The following is an 18,761-nucleotide window of genomic DNA, read 5'->3' as shown; positions in this document are numbered from 1 at the left end:
CTATGTCACCTTAAAGTGTACCTGTAGGGGAAAAAAATGCCCCAAATAGGTACTCAACTCAATCGATGGAAGCCTCTGGATAATCCAGAGGCTTCCTTAGTTCTGCTCCACTCAGCGGTTCCAGCGCTGTCCCCTCCACAAAAACATCAACAAGGGCTGGGCTATCATGCGCAGTAGCATGGACCTGATCGGGGTCTGCTTTTTCCGTTGAAGCATGAGCAGGTGTGTGCTACTGGGCATGCTCAGTGTGGCGGGCTTCAGAAGGATACAGTGCTGGAACACTAAGGTGGAGGATCCAGAGGTAAGTGCCTCTCTTATTCGTTTGCACATCTCACAGGTTTACTTTAATGAGACTGATGCATTTTGTTACATTTCTGAGATCTGAGTAAAAATAGTGACTGCTGGGTCACACCGTCGGCCACCTTTTGTTCTCTTTTAGATTTTGTAGCAATATGTCAAGGCTGGCAAAGTTAAAACTGTGTGTGAGATGTAACTATAGATAGAAATAAATGTTTACAGTATATGCTTTTCTTAAAAGCAGTATAGAAGTTCCTCCTTTATCTCCCTGGCGGTGCATTTCTGTCCTAACTTTATGGATCTAATAACGGTACTTTTTTTTTTTCAAGAATTTTAGGCCTCCAATAATTCTTAAGTCCTAACTCACCAAAATATATCAGAATAAAGGTCTTGTAGACATCCCACGTATAATAAAAGACTAGAACACATAATTGTTGAAGAAATTACATTTATGAATAAACTTAAAAAATAGTGAAACTGTACAAATAAACCACCAGACTATACAGTATGTACATATATACCTAATACACCTCCCGTGTGGTATATTTTGAAACGGGGAATGGCACAGAGGGCGACATCACAATCAGGGCAGTAGAAGCGGGATTCCTTTCAGACTTTTTTCCCTTTGATATTAGTCTTGGGTGGCAGGCAGAGCGTAGTCATAATCCAGGCAGAGAGTAGTCAAAATCCAGGCAGAGGTCGGTGCAGGCGGCAGGCAGAGAGTAGTCAAAATCCAGGTAGAGGTCGGTGCAGACGGCAGGCAGAGAGTAGTCAAAATCCAGGCAGAGGTCGTGCAGGCAGCGGCAGAGAGGCCCAGTGCACACCGAGCGGTTTTAGCAGCGATCCGCCAACCGTAACCGCCTGTGAAAACGCTTGGCTAGCGGTTTGAGGTTTTTAGCAAACCGCAAACGTGCCTCCTGCTGCACGTTTGCGGTTTGCAGAACCGTTTCTGCCCCAATGTACAGTATAGGAAAACGCAAACTGCTCTGGAAAACGCTACATCACAGCGGTTTTCCAGGCGTTTTTGTTACAGAAGCTATTCAGTAACAGCTTTTACTGTAACAATATTTGTAATTTGTAATCTGCTACACAAAAACGCTCCCAAAAACGCTAGGCATGTTTAGAAAACGCCTCTAAACATTCCTAGAATCGCTCTGAAATCTGCTCCAAAAACCTCTAGTGTTTTGAGGATCTGCTAGTGGTTTTGGTGTGCACTGGGCCAGAGTAGTAAAAACCCAGGCAGAGGTTCGTGCAGATGGCAGGCAGAGAGTAGTCAAAATCTTGGCAAAAATCCATAACAGTAAAGCTATGTACCCACGTCGCGATTTTACTGACAATTTTGTTGATTTCCTGAGCACCGAGCGGTTCCTTTCCGTGATATTGCGATGTGGGTACAGGCACACGACCAAACGTCGTCGTGCAAACGTCGATTAGCATCGCCCCGCAATAAGGACCGTCACATCAGATCGCTAAGATCCCTGACAACTCCAGCGCGAAGTACTGCAATCGCTTGAAGTCTCGTTTGCTCCCAACGTGTAATGTCGTGTGATGTTGTGCATACCCGCCAGCAGGAAGATGAGATCCTGATGACCGCCGTCAAGGGGACATCGCAGACCCGTCGGGTGGTGAGTTCGGAGAGTAAGGCAGATCAGCAGAAGCACTTAGCTCAGAAGCAGTTGGGAACCAAATGGCTATATTGTTAACATCCTGTGCTTTCAAATTAGCTTATTTGCCATCTCTGCTATGGCAGTCATGTGACACGAGAGAGATCAAATTATATCTTGTGATTATTCATAGATGAGGGGGGAATTAGACAGGCTAAACTCTCTATATCCATACAGGCTGCATTTCTCAGTTTACCTTCTGTCCTGTGCAAGATCGGGTCCAGGTGGGGAATTAGACAGGCTAAACTCTCTATATACATACAGGGTGCATTTCTCAGTTTACCTTCTGTCCTGTGCAAGATCGGGTCCAGGTGGGGAATTAGACAGGCTAAACTCTCTATATACATACAGGGTGCATTTCTCAGTTTACCTTCTGTCCTGTGCAAGATCGGGTCCAGGTGGGGGGTTAGACAGGCTAAACTCTGTATATACATACAGGCTGCATTTCTCAGTTTACCTTCTGTCCTGTGCAAGATCGGGTCCAGGTGGGGAATTAGATAGGCTAAACTCTCTATATACATACAGGGTGCATTTCTCAGTTTACCTTCTGTCCTGTGCAAGATCGGGTCCAGGTGGGGAATTAGACAGGCTAAACTCTCTATATCTATACAGGCTGCATTTCTCAGTTTACCTTCTGTCCTGTGCAAGATCGGGTCCAGGTGGGGAATTAGACAGGCTAAACTCTCTATATCTATACAGGCTGCATTTCTCAGTTTACCTTCTGTCCTGTGCAAGATCGGGTCCAGGTGGGGGGTTAGACAGGCTAAACTCTGTATATACATACAGGCTGCATTTCTCAGTTTACCTTCTGTCCTGTGCAAGATCGGGTCCAGGTGGGGAATTAGACAGGCTAAACTCTCTATATACATACAGGGTGCATTTCTCAGTTTACCTTCTGTCCTGTGCAAGATCGGGTCCAGGTGGGGGGTTAGACAGGCTAAACTCTCTATATACATACAGGGTGCATTTCTCGTTTTCCTTCTGTCCTGTGCAAGAGTTCGGGTCCACTTTATGTCGGCGCGGCCGGCCCCCCGATGATGTCACGCTTATCGCCGTACTGCTGCTGATTGGCCACCGGGATCCAGGAAGAAGAAAGGAGAGGGGGATCCCAGTGGCCAGCAGAAGAGCAATGGAGTCCCACTGGGCAGCGCGGATTGCGCATGGGACCCAGGGAAGCTTCAGGATCACTGATTTTAGTTAGTACTGTTCCCAGCTTCTAATTCTTAGCCTAAGCTACGCTTGGGATTACCACCAGAAGGGTTAAAGGACAACTGGCCTGAGACCTCAAGGGAGGCTGCCATATTTATTTCCTTTTAAACAGTGCACATTGCCTGGCTGTCCTGCTGATCCTCTGCCTCTAATGCGTTTAAGTTTGACTGGATTAGCTGCATGCTTGGTTAAGGCGTGTGATTCAGACACTACTGATGAATAAAAGATCAGCATGGCTGCCAGGCAACAGGTATTCTTAAAGCGAAATATAACCCTGCATTTCAACTTTGCTCTAAAACATTATTTACAGCATATTATATGCAAAAAGCATTTTTTTTTTACTAGACCAGCATTGGAAGGGTTAAACACAGAGGGTTTAAGTTCCGTGCAGACGTTCAGATAGTTACATTCTATTTAGTTATATGTATATATTTAGAAATGTTACACACTCTTTGGCTGTCCTCCAACTGAGAGAGATGAGTCACAATAAACACTTAGATACATATTTGTAAACAAAAAGTATCTAACTCAACTTCGGATGCGTCTGCAGAAATCTCCAGGGACTTTAAAGCCCTGTGTAACCCTTCCAATGCTGGTCTAGTAAAAAAAAAAAATGCTGGTTGCATATAATATGCTGTAAATAATGTTTTCGAGCAAAGTTGAAATGCAGGGTTATATTCCGCTTTAAATAGGAAATAAATATGGCAGCCTCCGTATCCCTCTTAGGTCAGTTGTCCTTTTACATGAACTTTTGTCCAAATGTTGTAAAATGAAATTATACAAATTGCCATCAGGGGTGTAGATGAGGAGTGTGGGCCCCAGTGCATGTTTTACATTGCCCCCCCCCCCCCCCCCCTTTAGCACTCTATACATAATTGATATGGTGCACCAAAACTTGCCAAGGACAGCAGCAGTGTCAGAGGTGTAAGCAGGGATGGAGAACAGATTGTTAATGATTACCCCTATTCAAAGCACGTGTAGAGCTGATCAATACAAGCATAGCACCAATAAAGAGGTAATGCAGTGGTGTAGGAGGGACTTAGTAGGCTCCTCTGGGCTTTGGGCCCCAGCGTGGTCGCAACCTAAATATTGAGCAGTGTATACACTCCCGTTTGCTACGCCACTGGTTGCCATCTAATGGTTGCTCCATATTTCTATATAGGGTGAGGGATGAGGGCCACTAGACACCAGAGTACTCTACAGTAGAGGGAGGAGGGCCACTAGACACCAGGGAACTGTATACGGGAGGAAGGAGGGCTACTAGACACTAGGGAACTGTATATGGGAGGGAGGTGGGCCACTAGACACCAGGGAATTGTATATGGGAGGGAGGTGGGCCACTAGACACCAGGGAATTGAATATGGGAGGGAGGAGGGCCTCTAGACACCAAGGAACTGTATAAGGGAGGAAGGAAGGCCACTAGACACCAGGAAACTGTATATGGGAGGAGGGAGGAGGGCCACTAGACACCAGGAAACTGTATATGGGAGGGAGGAGGGCCACTAGACACCAGGGAACTGTATAGGGGAGGAAGGTGGCTCTAGACATTGAGATTGGCTTGACTTGGTTCCAGTGTTCAATTTTGGCCCACTTTGTGTTTGAATGATTGCAATAGACAGATGAGATGTCTGTGCCTGCTTTCAACAGATTGATTGACACAGATATGCTTTCAATTGTCTAACCTCTAATATTATTCTTTCCATAGGAGAACAGCATTGTTCTAAATGGCAGTGTGACGGTTACCCCCTCTCGGCTGTTCAGCGGTACTGGAGACGTGCTGTACGATGACGGGACAGAGCGCTACAAGCTGTGCATGTGTGCAGATGGGACTCTATTCCGAGTGCTAGTGGAGAGCCGCAGTATGGGATGCCTGACTTCTGTAAACCCTTGTGGATCCATATAGCGAGAAGCAGTACATCGCGTGCAATTACATCAGTGTTCTACTTTTATCCCTATTTATGTTTGCGTGTGAACGATTTGCCATGATGCTTTCATAGGACCCTTTACAGTATTAACTATTTATGCTAAGGTGATCGTACATGACTAAACCTGCAGCAGCAATATGCACTGCTGACCTGACCCCTCCCAGCGATGTACCGATGTGTCCCTTCCAGTGTCAGGAGTGCTGCCACCGCTGATAGGGCTGGGTGATTGCTGCATGGATGAAAGTAAGGAGTGGCCATATCACTCACTGACGTCAGCAGCTGTATCTGATTATTGACTAAGTGCAGCTAACTGAACACTCCTTGCTGGAAGGAAGTCCTGAGCATTCAGGGCATACTGCTCAATCTCTGTTGTGGTATTTCTAGCTCCCGAGTATATGTATACGCAGCTGCTGTGTACATGTATACACACAGGCAGTATATTTAATGTACTTTTACATGCAATTGATAACTACAGTATTAATGCTTTGTCCAGTTTGTATTTCTATGTTGACATTTATTTACAAACGCTTTCTGCCTCACATTAAGTTACCTTGGCTTATGTTTGTACTCAGTCACAGCGCATAGTTGTCACAGTTTTACTCCAGATTACGCTTCGCCTGCGATTTTGAAATGTTTACATTACAGTGGTATTGGATGTGTGTCAAGTTCATTGTCTGGCTGTGGCCATACGCAGTGGAATGTACTCAGGTGTCAGGAACACATATAATACATTGAGACACATTTATCAGGACTGTGGTAAGGGGAGCAGGACAGCAGCAGAATGGGAGTTGTTACAGTTCAGGTGGCCACACACCATACATTTTTTTAAATATCTGTTCAATTCAAGAATAGCAATAAATTTTTCTGACTGATTGTAACAAATCTTACAAATGTACCACACACCTATGTAAAATTTTTCCCCAATCATGAATAAAATAATTGAAAGCTCAGAAAAAATTGATTGGAACTGTACATCAAGTCATTGACAATCCATCACACACACCATACAATTCTTGATAAAGTTGGTCTGAAATTTCCAACATATCCAATCTCCAAAAATTGAGAAATGGGAAATTCGATCAGATTTGTCGATTGAAAACAAAGAAAAGCTCTCGATTTTTCGGGACAACCGATCAAAATTATCAAATTGGTGAGAAATTGGATCTTTTAATTGTATGGTGTATGGCCACCTTTAGATTTGGCGCTGGATTACAATAAAACCTTCCACTTACCACTTCTTGCAAGCGTGGCCGTTTTCTGTACAAGATCGGTTTTAGATGTTACATTCTGTTGCAAGGCAGTACAAGCTCAGGGGTCGCAGAGGCAGAAAAATATCATAGCAGATCATTTGTTACATTAGCACGAGCTTGATTACAGTTAGTAAGATAATAATGTCACAGCACAGAAACCTGGTCATTATACAGCCCAGCTGCTTGGTCAGTCTGGAGGTGATTAGTAAAAGTCAGAAAGATTTAAAGGACATCTGTAGTGAGAAGTATATGGAGGCTGCCATATTTATTTCCTTTTAAACAATATCAGTTGCCTGGTGGCTCTGCTGATCTATTTGGCTGCAGTAGTGTATGAATCATACCAGAAACAAGCATGCAGCTAATCTTGTCAGATCTGACAATAATTTCAGAAACATCTGATCTGCTGCATGCTTGTTCAGGGTCTATGGCCAAACGTATTGGAGGCAGAGGATCAGCAGGACTGCCAGGCAACTGGTATTGTTTAAAAGGAAATAAATATGGAGGCGTCTATATACCTCTCACTTCTGGTGTCCTTTATAGGGAATCTCAGGTGAGAGGGATATGGAGGCCGGCATGTTTATTTACTTTTAAATAATGCACATTGCCTGGCTGTCCTACTGATCCTCTGTCTCTAATACTTTTAAGCCATAGACCCTGAGCAAGCATGCTGATCAGATGTCTGACAAATCTGAGATCAGCTGCATGCTTGTTTCAGGTGTGTGATTCACACACTACTGAGGCAGAGGATCTGCAGGACTTCCATAGGGCTCACACCTCGGGTTCCTTTCATAGTAACAAATGCAAAATGGCAGCATTGTGAGTCCAATTTACTGCATGAAACTTGATTAACTTGATTCATCTCCCTTCTCTGCTGCTCTAACTTGGGCTCCTTTTAGTCTCGGCATGCTTCTTTCTGCTAATACTTCCACTGTGCAACATATTGTTACATGACTGTCAGCATGAATTGTAAAGGATAGCGGGTACCCACCATTCAAAAGTTAAAAACCATTGCAAAATAAGCAACAGCTTGACTTGTACTAAACAAGCGCCTGATTCTGGTGGATCTTCCCTTGATAAAGTATTGTTATCCTTTAAACCGGAGTGTTGAACTCCAGTCCTGGAGGGCCAAATCTATGGATGGACTGAGAAATGTGTTGTACTTCATAAACCACACCTTTCCTGATTCACTACCAGGTCCTTAAAGGAGAACTGTAGTGAGAGGTATATGGAGGCCGCCATATTTATTTCCTGTTAAACAATACCAGTTGCCTGGCAGCCCTGCTGGTCTATTTGGCTGAAGAAGTGTCTGAATCACACCAGGAACAAGCATGCGGCTAATCTTGTCATATCTGTCAAAATTGTCAGAAACACCTGATCTGCTGCATGCTTGTTCAGGGTCTATGGCTAAAAGTATTAGAGGCAGAGGATCAGCAGGATAGCCAGGTAACTGATATTGCTTAAATGGAAATAAATATGGCAGCCTCCATACATCTCTATCTCTATAGTTCTCCTTGAATTAGAGCTGTGCCAAAATGTGTGAGTACCTTGGCATTGAGGACTGGCGTTCGATGTCCCTGCTTTAAAGGGTTCCTTTTATAAGGTGAAAGGGCTGCAACACATCTGCTATCAGTGGGCTATGATGTTGTGCCATTATGTTTCATCCTAAAGTATAACTTTAATGTGAACCTGAATTTATGTGATAAACAGGCCCCTTGCACACTGCATCGCACTTCGGTACTCTTTCCCATCACAAGGGCCCATGCAAGTCAATGACGACTTGCACAGTGCACACAATACGACGGGGCGCTGGATGTCTCTAAATCACCTCAAGGTAAAGGCTGCAGCGTATTACCGCGTGATCCGTGCCTACTGCACAGATTATGCAGTAATGCAAGTAAGTGGCCGAAGCAGGCAGTGTGCATAAGGGGAGCACGGTACAGCACGCATGCGCGGACAGACTAGGAATCCCAATGAATTACGTACATTAATAGCCGTGGAGGCAGCGCCTTGCATATGTCCCTGTTGCTGCACTGTGGCGTAGGGTGATATGAAGCCTCATATATGTGATGCAGTGTGCACAAATCAAGCGTAAAACCGGCCTCAATCCATAGAACAAATTATACATTTTTGAGTCCCATATTGCAGTTTTGGTTTTATGGGTTTAAAATCTGTGGCATCCATTGCTGCTCTTCAGCTGTCATACAGAATAATGATTATTGTCTTACCTTTTCCTTCTTATCTCTTCATAGCCTGTGAGGAGACTTTGTTACAGCTACACACAAGTTTTATAACTTTATCTGGTATGAAGCCGATTTTCTGTCCCATTTCCTAAGACTGCAGAGAGACTGCGATTTATAGCACTTGACTAATAAATAACATATCCACTAATAAGAAAAGGAAACAGGCAAGTTCTAAATAAGTTTAATACTGTATACACAAATGGTTATGTCCTCATGGTACATGTCACATCAGGTACCCTTTAAGTCACAGGTGTCGAACTCCAGGCCTGGAGGGCCAGATCCATGCCAGTGTTTAGGATGGACTGAGAAAGACAGAAATGTGTTCTACCTGATGGAACACACCTTTCCTGATTCAGACCCATCCATTCATTTGAGCTGTATCAAAAATGTGTGAGGACCTCGGCCCTCATAGGACCGGTTTGACATCCCTGCTTTAAGTGATTCAATCTTTAATATACGTGCACATCAAACATGCCTGTTCTTCTAGCTGCATTATGGATCATCCTATTAGGACAAAAAGGAATGTAAAACTGTAAATAAGCAGCAACAAACAGTAGCTGACAGCTACAGCAGCCTGCAGCCACACACATTTACCAGTGATAATAATTATTATTGTGTATTCATATGTTCTCACTCAGGACACAACTAAAATGTTAATACATGCTCTTATAATATCTCATCTGGACTATTATAACATACTGCTTTGTGGACTACCAACTAACAGACTGGCCCCCCTCCAATCTGTACTGAACTCAGCTGCTCGTCTCATTCATCTTTCTTCCAGCTCTTCCTCTGCTGCTTCTCTCTGGCAAGCTCTTCATTGGTTACCAATTAGCCAGAGGATCCAGTTCAAACTCTTAACCCTAACCTACAAAGCTCACCACAAGCTCTCCCCCCTCTTTCCAGATACCAACCCAATCGCAATCTCAGATCTGAACGACTTTCTTTTGTTTTTCTCTAAAATTACCTCCTCCCTTTCACATATACAACATTTTCTCTGGAATGCCCTCCCACAACACATCCTTCACTCTCTCCAACCTTTGATATTTTTAAATGGTCCCTCAAAACTCACTTTTTCTGACAAGCATACATTCTACCACAGGCCATTCTCCCTTTGTCCTAAGGCCAAATTGTACTCCTACTAGATATCCTAAAAACACGCTGCCTCTAGGTATGTTTATTGTATACTCTTGTTTCCCCCTGTTCCTTTAGATTGTAAGCTAGCAAGGGCAGGGCTCTCACCCTTTTGTGTCTTGGAATTCATTATACACTTTATTCATCATGTTACTTTTGTCCTTGTCATTGCCAATTCTGTATTTTGTATCGATTCTGTATTTTGTTACCAACTCAGTATTTTGTATATTGATGTTTACCATTGTCTGTATTATTATGTACTCCATGCTTGTTTCTTCCTTTGTACAGCGCCATGGAATATGTTGGCGCTTTATAAATCAATAATACTGTAATATGTTGTTGAGTCTATAGTCATGCTACTGTCACTTAGAGGAGCTTACAGTCTAATTCCTAACACAGCCATAGACTTATGTCTAAAGCCGTTATTAGGGGGAACCAGTTAACTTAGCAGCATGTTTTGCGACGTGCCCAGAGGAAATCCATGCAAACGCAGTGAGAACCTGCAAACTCCTTGGAGGTAGAGTCCTGGCCCTAATTTTAGTCTGGAAGCCTAGTGCAGAAAATGATTGCTATATGCTGAATATCTACCTTTATCTGGTTACCACCATGGACCACTCCTTATATAACATGTCATCAGATATTTAATGCTGTATCAATCTGACCACTGTCGCTGCAGCTTTGTACTGCCCAATGCAGTTTAAAGCTTTGAGAAATGCTGATCATGCACCTCTTTCATTTGTGGCCCTCGAGAGACCCCTTTTTCCCCACCCTTGTCAACCTGAAAAAAAAACCGCAGATCAGCGATCAATAAATAAAAAAATCAAATACCAGTCAATAGGGCCTTTATTTTCATATTTTTTACATTGAATGTTTTTCTTTCAATAAAATCTACCATTCAATCTATTAAAAAGTCTAATAAACTATGGTTGCCTTTAGCTTGAAGTCAATATAAGACAGTCTCTTCAGCCCCGTATAAGGCTCCCTGCACACTGCAAATCAGTTTTGTGATTCCGATTTGCAGTTCCGATTTTCCCTGAATGTAATCAACAGAAAAACGGATCAAAAAACGCAGCATGCAGTAATGATTAAAGATCAGAATCGGATGTAAAAAAACAATTGAAAATCGGGATCGCATGCAGTGTGCAGGGAGCCTAAGAGTGATGCCAATACTGTTCTTTCTTTCCTTTTCATACATAAGCAGTATTAAAGCCTCGGGCGTCGACTTAGCTGCAACTATAAAGTAACAGCTACACTATTTATTATTGACGTGAAAAAACACTAGTTTTCAAACATTTTCTACATTTTTGTACCAGACAAACTGAATACTACAATAACTAAAGATGTATGTTTCTATTTGTAAAATATAAATAAGTGGATATGTCAGAGTTTATGCTTTCTTTTCTGTTGTTAAAATAAAGCAGAGATACTACATTGTAAGCTGTGTTTTTGTTTTGCATTTATTTTTATTATCAGCACTGGCTACTCCTGTCATATCTATGGAACGTTTGTGTGGCCCCACACAGAACAATCTCAACCAAATCTCTATCTGAACAATCTATTAAGTAGCTCCAATCACCGTAGAGCAATTGAAGAAACATGGAAATTTCTTCTTAAAGTGTAACTGTCGGGCATAAAATCAATTCTTTATTTTTATCGGGTAAACAAGTAATAAGGATGCTAACCAGGCAATCCAAACGTTAAAATCTCTATTACTTTTCTTGTTTATAAATGATCATTCCCCAGTTTACCTGACTCTTATTTGGTACGTTGCCACACAAAGGAAGTTGCAGGGCACGCTGGGTTCTTTTTTCGCTTCTTTATTTCCGCTCAGACTTAACTAATGTACAGAAGCAAAAAAGGACAATCCAGCATGCCCTGCAACTTCCTTTTTGCGGCAATGTACCAAATAAGAGCCAGGGAAACTGGGGAATGATCATTTATAAACAGGAAAAGTAATAGAGATTTTAACGTTTGGATTGCCTGATTAGCATCCTTATTACTTGTTTACCAGATACAAATAAAGAATTGATTTTATGCCCAACAGTTACACTTTAAAATGATTATATTGAAGCATCTAAATGATCTTTGAATTGGTCTACTAAAACAGAAAGATTTGATTGAATCTGTGGCAGTTGTGTGATTTGTGTGATTTAATTTAGTTTTATTATTGTGTTGATGTGAACAGTACTGTCAGTAAATAATGTACAGGGTGGGCCATTTATATGGCTACACCTTAATAAAATGGGAATGGTTGGTGATATTAACTTCCTGTTTATGGCACATTAGTATATGTGAAGGGGAAAACTTTTCAAGATGGGTGGTGACCATGGCGGCCATTTTGAAGTCAGCCATTTTGAATCCAACTTTTTTTCTTCAATAGGAAGAGGGTCATGTGACACATCAAACTTATTGGGAATTTTACAAGAAAAACAATGGTGTGCTTGGTTTTAACGTAACTTTATTCTTTCATGAGTTATTTACAAGTATCTGACCACTTATAACATGTGTTCAATGTGCTGCCCATTGTGTTGGATTGTCAATGCAAACCTCTTCTCCCACTCTTCACACACTGATAGCAACACTGCAGAAGAAATGCTAGCACAGACTTCCAGTATCTGTAATTTCAAGTTCTGCACATCTCGTATCTTCACAGCATAGACAATTGCCTTCAGATGACCCCAAAGATAAAAGTCTAAGGGGGTCAGATCGGGAGACCTTGGGGGCCATTCAACTGGCCCATGACGACCAATCCAGTTTCCAGGAAACTGTTCATCTAGGGACGCTCGGGCCTGACACCCATAATGTGGTGGTGCACCATCTTGCTGTAAGAACTCAGAGAACGTGCCAGCTTAAGTGCATAAAGAGGAAAACACATCATCATGTAGCAATTTCGCATATCCAGTGGCCTTGAGATTTCCATTGATGAAGAATGGCCCCACTATCTTTGTAGCCCATATACCACACCATACCATACATTTTTTTGTTCCAACAGTCTTGGAGGGATCTATCCAACGTGGGTTAGTGTCAGACCAATAGCAGTGGTTTTGTTTGTTAACTTCACCATTCACATAAAAGTTTGCCTCTTCACTGAACAAAATATTCTGCGTAAACTGAGGGTCCTGTTCTAATTTTTGTTTTGCCCATTTTGCAAATTCAGTGCACCGATCTGGGTCATCCTCGTTGAGATGCTGCAGTAGCTGGAGTTTGTAAGGGTGCCATTTGTGAGTAGCTAATATCCGCCAAAGGGATGTTCGACTAATGCCACTCTCCAGTGACCTGAGGCGAGTGCTACGCTGTGGGCTCTTGCTGAATGAAGCAAGGACAGCCAATGGTTTTTCTTCATTAGTGACAGATTTCATGCGTCCACCTTTTGGCAAATCCAATACTGAACCAGTTTTACGAAACTTGGCAAGCAGTTTGCTATCTGTAGCATGGGAGATGAGTAGTCTCGTAGGGTGTCTTGCATTGAAATCTGCTGCAATGACCCAGTTACCGCATTCACCAGACATCAACACAATTTCTATCCGCTCCTCATGTGTTAACCTCAACGACATGTCAATGGCTGTAAACAAAGAGAATCTTGTAAATAACTCATGAAAGAAAGTTACGTTAAAACCAAGCACACCATTGTTTTTCTTGTGAAATTCCCAATAAGTTTGATGTGTCACATGACCCTCTTCCTATTGAAAAAAACAAAAGTTGGTTTCAAAATGGCCTACTTCAAAAAGGCCACCATGGTCACCACCCATCTTGAAAAGTTTCCCCCCTCACATATACTAATGTGCCACAAACAGGAAGTTAATATTACCAACCATTCCCATTTTATTAAGGTGTATCCATATAAATGGCCCACCCTGTACATTGAGAAATGCTGAGCAAGCACAAAACGAGTAATACTGGGAGCTTTTGAACCCTTTTTTAATCTCTGTGTAGTTCTTGACACTATGTACACTTATGGCAAATGGTAAAGAGTCACAACCCCTCTACTCATTAGTGGGAAAACGAGCACTAACGTCTGCACCTCACAAAATGACTCTCTCACCTGTCAAGGTAAGAAATTTGTGGATAATATCACTTCCACAGGCCTCTTGGACATGAGCAGCCTACTGCCAGGAGATTGAGAAGATCTGTAACTGGTGTAAAGACAATTACCCCCCTGAGCTCCCCAGCTTCTCTTTGAGGGCTCTGAGATAACCAGAGTCCCCAGCGCTCATCTCCTGCAGCTTAGGGTTGGAAGGAAACTACTCCAAAATGCACAAAAAAGACCAACAACGGTTGTTCCTTCCTGCGCCGGCTGAAAAAGTTTGGCATGTCTCGTGCCTTTCTAACTCGCTTGAACTCTGCTACTATCGAGTCAATTCTCTGCCGCCCTACCATTGTATGGAAGATGGACACCTCCGCTACGGACAAGCACAAGTTACAGAGCTATAAGGTTTTTTTCATTGGCGATTCTTGTAAGGGCCAAGAATACCTAGGTGAGAAGTAGGGAGAGACAGGGAGCCCAATGGTGCAGTATCATTAGCATTAGAGGCGCCTACACTCTATCCCCTATGCTATCAAGGTATTTTTGTATTGACCTGAGGAAGCGGGCCATGACCTGTGAAACACGATTTCAGTTTGTTTTTTGAATAAAAACTTTTTACAGTTGAACTGGTGTCTGTAACTTCTGGAGAGGTATGCAATTACCTCTCTTTTTATTATATAATTTTTTTATCTGAATTTTAAAATACTAAAATAGAACGCACATCGGGTGTCTCCATCCTACCCACTACAAGCTAAAAAACAACAACATCGGGGATCCCCACCCCGACCATCTCTAGACCTGTACTACTCCAGACTGCAATCCAGGGCAGTTAGAATTGCAAATGATCCTTCCCATCCCAACAACCACTACCTCAACCTACTCCCATCAGGTCGCTGTTTCAGGACTATCTTCACCAATAACCCCAGACACAGAACTTTTTCTTCCTCCAAGCTAACACCCCCCCCCCCCCCCCCCCCCCCGTCCCCCTTGATTCGGCAATCCCCACTGTGTAATGTTAAATATAATTATCCATCCACATTGAGTAATGATATTAGCTATTCATACTGAGTAATTGTAATAAGTGCCTATCCCATCCCCCTGTGTTATGTGTATGCTCATAATGGTCTGCTGTACGGTTTGCACCAACAACAATTTCTTGTACTTGCTGATTAAAATCTATTCAGATTCTTATCTGATTGCTCAATTTTTGAGGTATCTGGATTGCACCATAACCTGCAGACCCTTAGGACACCCCGCTAAACTTGGGGGTGTTGAAAATGCTCTGTGTGCACCAGCAATGAACATGGTGCTTTATGAACTCGATAAGAAATTTAGTGCCCTGCTTGCAAGACACCACACCTCTACTGGCAAGCATAGGGCTCATGATAACAAGAGCAGGGGGCACCTCTATGCTTGTGGGGCCTCTTGCTGCTTGTTACCAGCCTCTGTCAGGCAGTTGATTGAGTGGCACCAAGTGTTATTGCAACATACAACAATTTTTGTGTAGGTTGCCACAGCCTTACTCAACTTTAGTGCATCAACCCCATGGAGAAAACTGTTCTAACTTCAGAAAAAAAAGGAGAGGTTTCTTTGTCTTGTGGCTGAGTAACTGTATTTCGATCAGATGCTGACACAATGCACTCTATATATCCATCAACATTGAACATATGTGTTGGAATGCCTAGCATTCTTACACATCCTGGATGTCCAGAGCTGGAATACCACTGATAATGTAGTTAATGAACAACTAGGGAATCCACAGGTACTATTCATATTACTAATCAGTGATGCTTATCACTACACAATGTAAGGAATTTGATCATGTGAAATGGGTGTACTGTTGTGTACAAAATACTAATAACAGTATACGAATATTCTATACACCCCTTTTCCTTCAAAACGATCCCAATCTGTTTAGTAGATTTCTTCTCTGGCATACCGTACTTTACTGTAGTGTTGCTCACGTTACTCAAATAATGCAGGTTATTCATAGTGTAACTTATGGTAATCAGCTGCGGGCAGTAATGGTAATATTGCTGTACACTGTCTGCACACAGCAATATTACAGCAGCTTTGTGCACCAACCCCTATGGGACATATTCAGTAAGCAGATGTAACATTGCCATGCACAGGTAGAACATGGCAATTTTAGCTGCACTTACACCACTGACATAGCATGCATTGTGCGCTTAGTGCAACCTGCGTTTCTTAGGTATTAGCTGCAGTACTAGATTCATGCGTGATACACAAATAGCATAATGCGCATTACATTAGTAATGTGGCTGTTACCTAGGTAACTTGGGTACGTGTGTGGCGAAAGTACCCGTAACAGTGCAGGGCGCTACCTGCATAAGAAAATGTTACTGCTGATTAGTGACTATGCCCCTATGAAACAAAACAGGACATCTGGCCTGTGCCAGAAACACTACAAAGCATTGAATTGCCAGAACCAGCCTATGGTCATCCAGCGTCAGTGGGCTACGCTGTGTGCTTTGCCAATGCTGTACTGATTTACTCATCAGATACTGAACATAGAACTGCTGACAGTAAAAGTATGTATCTCAATAACCATTGCTCTTGGCATAATCTTTGTTAGTATTAAGCAACGGTGTTCCCTGCCATTGTAAGACTTTGACCTCCACTCAATAATTTAATTGGCACGGGACTGTATGAAACTCATATAAATGTCTCATATGATATTAATAGGCACAGCTATCATTCTGAATGCCATAGTGCGTCATGCTTTTAAGACAAAATGAACAGAAACTCTTTCCAGCTATTTTACTTCTTTTCTTTACTTACTTTAGAGCTAGTTCATAAGTAAAAACTGAGATCTGATTGGTTGCTGAACCGAGGAATACTATTTAATCAGACAGTGGATAATTATTCAGGGCTGGCTCACAGTGCTCAGTTGCGTTTTATAATAATTCTGCTTGTCAACTCACTGCCCATACAATTCTAAGAGGCTGTTCACAGTAATCCGTTGTAACTGATCGCGTTATTCTAACTCGCTGCATGCAAGCTTTCTATTTAAAGTGTACCAGAGATGATATCCGCTGGAGAGATACGCATGTCTCTTGCGCAGACTGACCACTACTGGCCGAAGTTACAGGACCCGGTACCGGCGATACAGAAGACTGAGGACGGCGACGTGGGAGAATCCGTGCACATGGGGCTGGAGGAAGCTCCAGGTATGTATAAAACTTTTCGTTCATATCATCTCTGGTTTCCTTTAAGTCTATGTCCAGTCTCCATTGCAGTTCACACACAATATAACATGTTATAACGTGTGTCATGCAACTGACCACTGTGAACTTAGCCTAAAAGATTTTTAAATTAGCCATATAATGCAACATATCCCACTTTCTATAATGCAGAATTGCCCACTCATGCTCTGTTTTGTTGTTCATTCCAAATAGTGTAATAAATGGGCGTAGCAATGACCCCTGCAACCACCATCGCAGGGGGCCTAGAGGCTTTGGGGGCCCCTCCTCCTTCCTCTCGACAACTGCAGCCAATCTGCAAAGAAGACCTCCCCGTTCCCTCATGAAAACAGCCCCTGCCACCTTCTCCCGCCATGCAGAGTAGCTAGTAGCAGGAGTGTCTTTTATTTTTCCCTGCTTCTAGACGTTACTTCTCAGCAGAACACTGCCTGCTGCCATTTGCTGGCTCGCAATCACATGACCTTCATGAGGTTTGGGGACCAATTGGACCCCATGCTATCATTTTTGCAGGGGGACCTTATTAAGTCTAGTTACGCCCCTGCTGTAATGTGTAGGCTGGTTGCACACTAGAGCAGCACGAGGCTGGACAATCGCACCACATCGCACAAGTCACACACAAACTATAGCCACAGTATGACCGTTAAATTCCGGTTCTAGACTTCTGGTTCACTTCCGGGAGTCACAAGGTAATGCACTGCAACCTGTACAGTGCCTGGAGCACTAATGGTCACAACAACGCGCTGCAGCGCGGGAGAGTACCGCAATGCGATGCGTCGCCACATATGTGCAAGTAGCCATAAGGATATATACTACGTGCTATTCCTTATATGAAATGTATTTATATGGTATATATAAATGAAAGGGGCATTCTGTAAGTCCTGTTTATAACACACATCTTCCTTACCTCAGTAATGAGGATGCTGCCACTTTATTGAGCTGTGGGCATATTAGCTAATAATTACCTGCCATAGCCTAGGAAATTTACAAGCTCAAACTATGTAAATGTGATTACATATTCCCTTCATATAACCCCTGTCATAAGCCATGCAGACTTTGTCCAGTAATAAAATGAGCAAGACTGGGAACTGTGGTCAGCAGCACGCCCTGTGCAGCTATTCTAGATGTTGACGTTCTCGGAGCAGCAAGCTGGATTCTACTTTTAGAGACTACAAAGACTACAGACAAGTGTATGTTGGTTTTAATGATAAAAAAAGTCACTGTGGTCCTGAACTGAGTAAACAAAGGTAAGCGTGGAATTAACAATGTGAGCGATCTGGAGAAACCGCTTTGTGCCATCCAGGGAAAAGCAAAGACCTCAGCACAAAGGTAAGTACACACACATGTTTAATCCTTTACTTTTAAACCAAACTAATAAATATTCTAATTTGTATAAACTTATGTGATGGTTTGCTTTGTGGGATGCAGGCCATTATACAGTGATGTAATGTCTGTAGTGCAGAGGAATTCACTTCTGTACCTTATTGACTGAATGAGGCCAGGTCTGGTACCCCAAACAGCAGTACAGGCAACTAGGGTCCTGCACACTTTCTCTGCTTCTGTGGGCTCCGGGGGTGTAATACAGGGGAGCAGCCCATGTGACTACAGAGGGGGGGGGGCAGAGCTGTAAGGGGGCCCCCAACTATTACTTTGCTCCCTCCGGGAAAGAGGTCCAGCCTTCAGATCAGATTTTCTTTTACTTCATATGTTATTGGTGTGAAGATTACAATGCTTTATGACCCCTGCAAGATCACCAGGGGTAGGCAAGGGTGTAAACATTGGGGGGGGGGGGGGGC

The 18,761-nt window shown here is 42.9% G+C and overlaps 1 protein-coding gene across 3 annotated transcripts in view; it reads left to right on the top strand.

Moving 5' to 3' along the window:
• Positions 1-11,157, top strand: part of SGCB (sarcoglycan beta) — a 31,740-nt gene extending 20,583 nt beyond the window's left edge. For all 3 annotated transcript variants that reach the window (XM_068278555.1, XM_068278556.1, XM_068278554.1), the window contains one exon: positions 4,877-11,157. In XM_068278555.1, the coding sequence (XP_068134656.1) occupies positions 4,877-5,074 (198 nt within the window). In that variant the 3' untranslated portion in view covers positions 5,075-11,157. The remainder of the gene's footprint in view (positions 1-4,876) is intronic.
• Positions 11,158-18,761: the final 7,604 nt, after the last annotated feature.

The sequence above is a fragment of the Hyperolius riggenbachi genome, chromosome 1 (genome assembly GCF_040937935.1).
Source record: "Hyperolius riggenbachi isolate aHypRig1 chromosome 1, aHypRig1.pri, whole genome shotgun sequence".
Taxonomy (NCBI): domain Eukaryota; kingdom Metazoa; phylum Chordata; class Amphibia; order Anura; family Hyperoliidae; genus Hyperolius; species Hyperolius riggenbachi.
The sequence above is the reverse complement of the archived record's forward strand: the minus strand, read 5'-3'. Positions and strand labels throughout refer to the sequence as shown.